Raw genomic sequence first — 8327 nt, 5'->3', positions numbered from 1 at the left:
TAAAAAGTTTGGGAACCCCTGTAGGCTATCACTACACTACTGCCGCTGTTTATATTTGGTATCCTATAATAAATTAGGAAGATGATGTCATTGAAGTTTCCTTCATTATTTTCAGCTACTATATCATAGTATAACCTCCTGCTCATAATCTTAATCGTTTTAACCTAGTGCTAGAATTGTCAAACTATTCCGTAAAAAAGTTGTGGGGTTCGTGTGTGTGTGAAATGTATGATCACGTGAGAGAGTGTGACTATAATCTGGCCGCGAGAGTGGGCTATGGGTTGAGTGAGTGCATAGCTCCTATGGGCGGACGCTGATATATTTCCACACAAACCACCGCTGCTCTCTCCCAAAGCAGCGGGACAGATTTATGGTGCTGCTTCACTTATGTAGACTATAGAACAACTTTTCGTGCCTTGGCCTGAGCGAAAAAAGACACAAGGATTCAAAGAAAGGCATGGAAAGTCAAGTATTTCCAAGATGACCGATGGTTTGGTCACCGAATAAGTTATTTTTGTCGCACGAGAGGGAAACTCAAAACAAGGCTGTTTTTGGAGTTCCACCTCCCCTCTCTCCGTAGAGTTTGATTCAAAAGTCGAAAGCCAAGATGGCCGCCGATTCCGTGCAGGTAGGAAAAGTTGACAACTGTTACAATAAACGCGTAAAGTTGTAATGCGCGTTTTCCAATTTAGTAGACTAACTTTATTCTATCGAACATTCGCAGTAGGTTCAAATCTGGAGTTTTATACATTTCTGAGGGATTTATCCACCCTTTCCCGAAGGACTGGGAATTATGGATTGAGGCCTGGAAAACAATTAGAAGGGAAAAAATCCAGTTTTGCATTATTGTGCACTTGAGCACGCAACATTTGAACTACTGAATTCATCTGCTGTAGATTATTGAAATGTCCTGAAATAAATGTAAAATATATTATGATAGTAAAAAAAATTTTTTTTTACATTTTGGTGAACAAAATTGTTTAGAACGAATTGGAAGAACATTTTCCATTTCATATCCCATTTTAAAACGAGACGGTAAAAGTAATTTTCCATTTTAAACTCCTTTGTAAACAGTGACACACTTGAGTCAAGTGGGCGCGTGGTAAAGCCCAAAGGTGTCTATTAAAATAAACATGTTTTACTTGGTTGGAGCCTAGATTTAACGTATTTGAAAATAATGTTTCAAGTATAGGCATGCAAATCTTAAATGTTTTACTTAAGCATTCCCTTAAACATGATTGCATTTGTAGCTAATCATACAATGCAACAGAAACCTCACAGGTGGCTGACTGAAAATCATTTAGAAAGTTGCATGTTTCAATCTATTTTTCGCCTCTGAACTGTAACAAATTAGTCAGAAGAAAGGTTGTGGTCACCACTGCTGTCACTGGGGTGACGTCATCTGTCATCTGCCAATTTGTATCGAAAAAAAATAAATACTTGTCCATCAAACAACAATGTAGCCTTGAACAATAATGATGTTATCTGACCGTGCAATTTAGTAGCTTTGTATGGTACCAAACATAACTTAACTCTCTCCTAAACATTTACATTTGAGGACATTAACCTGTGAAAATGCTGCCTTTGTTTGCGTTTTCTATAATTAGATTGAAGCTGGTACACTGTTTGGAACCTTATTTGTACCCCGCCCAGCAGCACCCATGAATGCAGACTAATCTTTGCAGACATGATTTCACAAGACTCGTATTCTTAAATGGGTGACGTCTGAGATTGTTTGGACAGTGAGTGGAAGGCTCTTGTGTTTGTCAAGTTAATTATGCTGCTATCGGCCACTAAACAAAATAGTCTATTCGGAAAGTATTCAGACCCCTTGACTTTTTCCACATTTTGTTGTTACAGCCTTATTAAAATATATATATATATATATATATATATATATATATATATATATATATAATGAAAAATAAATAATAATCAATCTACACAAAATACCCCATAATGACAAAGCAATTTTTGTTATATATATATATTCCTTTATTTACATAAATATTCAGACGCTTTGCTATAATACTCTAAATTGAGCTCAGGTCCATCTTGTTTCCATTGATCATCCTTGAAATGTTTCTACAACTTTATTGGAGTCCACCTGTGGTAAATTCAATTGATTGGGCATGATTTGGAAGGCACACCTGTCTATATAGGGTCCCATAGTTGACAGTGCATGTCAGAGCAGAAACCAATCCATGAGGTCAAAGGAATTGTCCATAGAGCTCTGAGACAGGAATTTGCAGCATTGAAGGTCCCCAAGAACATAGTGGCCTCCATCATTCTTAAATGGAAGAACTTTGGAACCACCCAGACTCTTCCTAGAGCTGGCAGCCCAGCCAAACTTAGCAATCGGCGGAGAAGGGCATTAGTCAGGCAGGTGACCAGGAACCTAATTGTCACTCTGACTGAGCTCCAGAGTTCCTCTGTGGAGATGCTTGTCCTTCTGAAGTATCTCCCTTCTCTGCAGAATTCCAAGAATCAGGCCTTTATGGTAGAGTGTGATCCGATCAGTGTCTGTGTTAGTAGGCCATCAATAGAAGGACGGGAACAGGCATAGCAGTACTTCTGCTGTGTCAAAGTCTGGGCTAGGGCTTGATTAATTAAGGGCTGTTCTAGAGCTCCGGCACTGCAGTCACTGTGGCTGGGCTGAGTCACAGAGATGATCTGATCAGTGTCTGTTAGTAGGCCATCAATAGAAGAACGGGAACTGGCATTAGCAGCACCAGCAGTTAGCAGTGCCCGCATGGGTTAGGTAAAGTTAGTCTTACATGATAACCATAGAAAAATACATGAAAATGGATTGCAATTTATGATCCTAAAGGGAATATAAAGAAATGAAAATAATCTGGGATTTAAAAAAAATCTGTCATGACTAAAAAATGTTCAACGTCACCCTTGGTTTGGAGAAATGCAACAAGTCAATGAGTTACAGCAGCAAAACAATGGATTTGGGGGCACTTTGGGTTCAATAGTGGCCCAATGATAGCAAACATATGACATTGACAATAAAAGCACTCAAATGAAATGGTCTCTCGCCAATCCAGAGAAAATAACAAAAGCTGAGAGAAAAATGTACAAATGGCTCATTAACACTCTACCAAAAGGCACCTAAAGGACTCTCAGATCATGAGAAACAATATTCTCTGGTCTGATGAAACCAAGATTGAACTCTGGCCTGAATACCAAGTATGGCGTTTGGAGGAAACCTGGTGCCATCCCTACCTACGGTGAAGCATGGTGGCAGCATCGTGCTGTGGGGATTTTTTTCAGCGGCAGGTACTGGGAGACTAGTCAGGATCAAGGCGAAGATGAACGGAACAATGTACAGAGAGATCCTTCATGAAAACCTGCTCCAGAGCGTTCAGGTCCTCAGACTGGGGCGAAGATTCACCTTCCAACAGGACAACAACCCTAAGCACACAGCCAAGACAAAACAGGAGTGGCTTCGGGACAAGTCCTTAAGTGGCACGGCCAGGGCCCGGACTTGAACCCGATCGAAGAGACCTGAAAATAGCTGTGCTGCAATGCTCCCAATCCAACCTGACAGAGCTTAAGGATCTATGGGAGAAATTCCCCAAATACAGGTGTGCCAACCTTGTAGCGTCATAGCCTCGAATCTTCTTGGATGTAATCACTGCCAATGGTTCTTCAATAAAGTACCGAGTAAAGGGTCTGAATACTTATGTAAATGTGATATTTAAATTTTTTTATTTTATGTTTTTTATATATTTGCAAACATTTCAAAAACAGTTTTTGCTTTGTCATTATGGGTGATTGTATGTATATTGATGAGGGGGAACCCCCCCCATTTAATCCATTTTAGAATATGGCTGTAACGTAACAAAATGTGGAAAAAGTCAAGGGGTCTGAATACTTTCCGAATGCACTGTAACTAGTGCATGTGTAGGAGTGACGAAGTTGTGTTATTGCCAATAAACTATGGCCCACAACCTCTTGCTCATCAGTAGTTTGTGTCTTGTCGTAATCCTGCCAAGAGAGACAGGCAAACCACTGTTCCCAGGTATCACTGCAGAATTTGGCTTGTGATGTAAAAGCAACACATCCAGTTAGACATGTACCGGAACCTTGATGACAAGTACGTATTTTTTAAATACTGCTTTGGGCTTAATGTGTCAGTGTGTAGTTCATATGTATATAGTCAATAAGCAGAATTGCTGTCTTACCTCAATTCGCCATGAATTCCCTAGTTGGAAAGCGGCTGTTTTCTAGAAGCTGTGCGGTGCCATTTTCCCAAAATGTTCCCCCACTTGGGCCAGCCCTCAAGCAATTAGAGTTTCAGCCAATGAGCTTCAGCCCCTCGCCATTTGAGTGACAGCTAGCAAGATGCGCACACAGCAGAGAGAGAGCAATGACGTGGTGTGCATATCTGCACATACAGTGCCAGTCAAAAGTTTGGACACACCTACTCATTCAAGGGTTTTTCTTATTTTTTAAAAACTATTTTCTATATTGTAGAATAATAGTGAAGACATCAAAACTATGGAATCATGTAGTAACCAAAAAAGTGTCAAACAAATCAAAATATATTTTACATTCTTCAAAGTAGCCAGCTTTTTCCTTGATGACAGGTTTGCACATTCTTGGCAGTCTCTCAACCAGCTTCATAGTGCCCTCAAAGCTCATTACTAAGCTAAGGACCCTGGGACTAAACACCTCCCTCTGCAACTGGATCCTGGATTTTCTGAAGGGCCGCCCCCAGGTGGTAAGGGTAGGTAACAGCACATCTGCCACGCTGATCCTCAACACGGGGCCCCTCAGGGGTGCGTGCTCAGTCCCGTCCTGTACTCCCTGTTCACTCATGACTGCACGGCTAGGCACGACTCCAACACCATCAGTAAGTTTGCAGATGACACAACAGTGGTAGGCCTGATCACCGACAACGACGAGACAGCCGATAGGGAGGAGGTCAGAGACCTGGCCATGTGGTGCCAGGACAACATACTCTTCCCTCACCATGATCAAGACAAATGAGATGATTGTGGACTACAGAAAAAGGAGGATCGAGCAAGCCCCCATTCTCATCGACGGGGCTGTAGTGGAGCAGGTTGAGAGCTTCAAGTTCCTTGGTGTCCACATCACCAACAAAATAACATGGTCCAAGCACACCAAGACAGTCGTGAAGAGGGCACGTCAACACCTATTCTCTCTCAGGAGACTGAAAAGATTTGGTATTGGTCCTTAGATCCTCAAAAGTTTCTACAGCCGTCGAGAGCATCCTGACTGGTTGAATCACTGCCTGGTATGGCAACTGCAAGGCCAAAGGACCGCAAGGCACGACAGAGGGTAATGCGTACAGCCGAGTACATAACTGGGGCCAAGCTTCCTGCCATCCAGGCTTCTTAACAGGTTCTACCCCCAAGCCTTAAGACTCCTGAACATCTAATCAAATTGCTTTCCAGACTATTTGTCCCCCCTTTACACTGCTGCTACTCTGTTATTATCTATGCTTAGTCATTTTAATAACTGTACCTACATGTACATATTACCTCGACTAACCAGTAACCCCCGCACATTGACTGTGTACTGGTACCCCTGTATACAGTTGAAGTGTGAAATTTACATACACTTAGGTTGGAGTCATTAAAACTCATTTTTCAACCACTCCACAAATGTCTTGTTAACAAACTCTAGTTTTGGCAAGTCGGTTTGGACATCTACTTTGTGCATGACACAAGTCATTTTTCCAACAATTGTTTACAGACAGATTATTTCACTTAAAATTCACTGTATCACAATTCCAGTGGGTCAGAAGTTTACATACACTAAGTTGACTGTGCCTTTAAACAGCTTAGAAAATTCCAGAAAATTATGTCATGGCTTTAGAAGCTTCTGATAGGCTAATTGACATAATTTGAGTCAATTGGAGGTGTACCTGCGGATGTATTTCAAGGCCTACCTTCAAACTCAGTGCCTCTTTGCTTGACATCATCTGAAAATCAAACAAAATCATCCAAGACCTCAGAAAATAAATTGTAGATCATCCACAAGTCTGGTTCATCCTTGGGAGCAATTTCCAAACGCCTGATGGTGCCACATTCATCTGTACAAACAAACAGTATAAACACCATGGGACCAGGCAGCCGTCATACCGCTCAGGAAGGAGATGCGTTCTGTCTCCTAGAGATGAACGTACTTTGGTGCGAAATGTACAAATCAATCCCAGAACAACAGCAGAGGACCGTGTGAAGATTCTGGAGGAAATGGGTATGAAAGTATCTATATCCACAGTAAAATGAGTCCTATATCAACATAACCTGAAAGGCCGCTCAGCAAGGAAGAAGCCACTGCTCGAAAACCACCATAAACAAGCCAGACTACGGTTTGCAACTGCACACAGGGACAAAGATCGTACTTTGAGGAGAAATTGAGGACAAATGTCCTCCGGTCTGATGAAACAAAAATAAAACTGTTAGTCCATAATGACCATCGTTATGTTTGGAGGAAAAAGGGGGAGGCTTGTAAGCCGAAGAACACTATCCCAACCGTGAAGCACGGGGTGGCAGCATCATGTTGTGATTGTGTTTGGCTGCAGGAGGGATGAGTGCACTTCACAAAATAGATGGCATCATGAGAAGGAAAATTATGTGGATGTATTGAAGCAACATCTCAAGACATCAGTTAAAGCTTGGTTGCAAATGGGTCTTCCAAATGGACAATGACCCCAAGCATACTTCCAAAGTTGTGGCAAAATGGCTTAAGGACAACAAAGTCAAGGTATTGGAGTGGCCATCACAAAGCCCTGACCTCAATCCTATAGAAAATGTGTGCGAGCAAAGAGTCCTACAAACCTGACTCAGGTACACAAGCTCTGTCAGGAGGAATGGGTGAAAATTCACCCAACTTATTGTGTGAAGCTTGTGGAAGGCTACCCGAAACATTTGACCCAAGTTAACTTCTGACCCACTGGGAATGTGATGAAAGAAATAAAAGCTGAAATAAATAATTCTCTACTATTATTCAGACATTTCACGTTCTTAAAATAGTGGTGATTCTATCTGACCGAAGACAGGGAATTTTTACGAGGATTAAGTGTCCGGAATTGTTGAAAACTGAGTTTAAATGTATTTGGCTAAGTTGTATGTAAACTTCCGACTTCAACTGTATGTCCTCGCTATTGTTATTTTACTGCTGCTCTTTACTTATTTGTTACTTTAACTGCATTGTTGGTTATGGGCTTGTAAGTAAGCATTTCACTGTACTGTCTACACATTTTGCATTAGACGCTTGTGACAAATACAATTTGATTTGATTTCAATTAACAGTCCATCATTACTTTAAGACATGAAGGTCAGTCAATGCAGTGGCAAAAACCATCAAGCATGTGCAAAGCTGTCAAGCCAAAAGGGGGACTTCTTTGAAGAATGAAAAATATATTTGGGTTTGTTTAACACTTTTTGTGGTTGTGTTATTTCATAGTTTTGATTTCTTCACTATTATTCTACAATTTAGAAAATAGTCCAAATTAAGAAAAACCCTTTAATGAGTAGGTGTATCCTAACTTTTAACTGGTACTGTGATGACATGTGCATTTATCGGGGACCACTTTTGGCTACTTTCAGAACTACTGGCTAAAAATGAATATACAAAAGTACCGGAGAATCTCTCTAAACTGACCAGGTTTGTAATTACACCTGTCATCGATTTATTTGTGATGGACCGTAATTTCCAAGCACTGCAGTCTTTTAAATGCTTTAGTCTGGCCTGGAGTTGAAGTTGTTGACCTGATGTAGCCTATGTGCCATTTCTGTTTTAAAGGCAGCTACCAAACCAAATGTGTTGAAGCTGGTTTCAGGTAATAATTTGTGTAAAGGTTAAATGGTGTTCAAGGTTAGTCAGGATTTTAAAAAATGTAAAAACATAAAACAGGTACCATAATCCCAATAGTCTTGGTTTCTAAAGTCAGACTTGGCATAGATGAATGTCTGCCTGACCAACTTTTCCATTGTCCCTCAAACTTAATTGAGCTTTTGTTGGCATTTGAGCTGAAGGCTATTTAGCCTGCTTATAGTGGAAATTCATACTTTTTATGTTAGCTTTGGTTTCGCTGCATGTTTTAAGGTGACATTATTTTAGGTGCATGAGAAATAGGCTAATCTAACATATTAAGGAATAAGGACACACTCTTTTATCATTTGCGATGATTAAAAGGCCTATGCAAGCCTGTCCAATTTCAGTGTTCTCCTCGGTCAGTTAGATTTTCTTAGCTATTTTGTTGCTTAGAGGGAAGAATAAGGCTGGTCTGTGTCTTTGTATTGTGTTCAGGGGTAGCCTAGTCAAACAGAGTTAGGGAAAAACCA

At 40.7% G+C, this 8327-nt stretch overlaps 1 protein-coding gene across 1 annotated transcript in view; it reads left to right on the top strand.

Moving 5' to 3' along the window:
* Positions 1 to 293: 293 nt before the first annotated feature.
* Positions 294 to 8327, top strand: part of LOC124009550 (serine/threonine-protein kinase N2-like) — a 53497-nt gene continuing 45463 nt past the window's right edge. Inside the window, exon 1 of the mRNA XM_046321439.1 lies at positions 294 to 628. Within this exon, the coding sequence (XP_046177395.1) occupies positions 608 to 628 (21 nt within the window). The 5' untranslated portion in view covers positions 294 to 607. The remainder of the gene's footprint in view (positions 629 to 8327) is intronic.

This window comes from Oncorhynchus gorbuscha, linkage group LG22 (genome assembly GCF_021184085.1).
Source record: "Oncorhynchus gorbuscha isolate QuinsamMale2020 ecotype Even-year linkage group LG22, OgorEven_v1.0, whole genome shotgun sequence".
NCBI lineage: Eukaryota > Metazoa > Chordata > Actinopteri > Salmoniformes > Salmonidae > Oncorhynchus > Oncorhynchus gorbuscha.
This window is presented reverse-complemented; position numbering and strand designations above follow the sequence as displayed.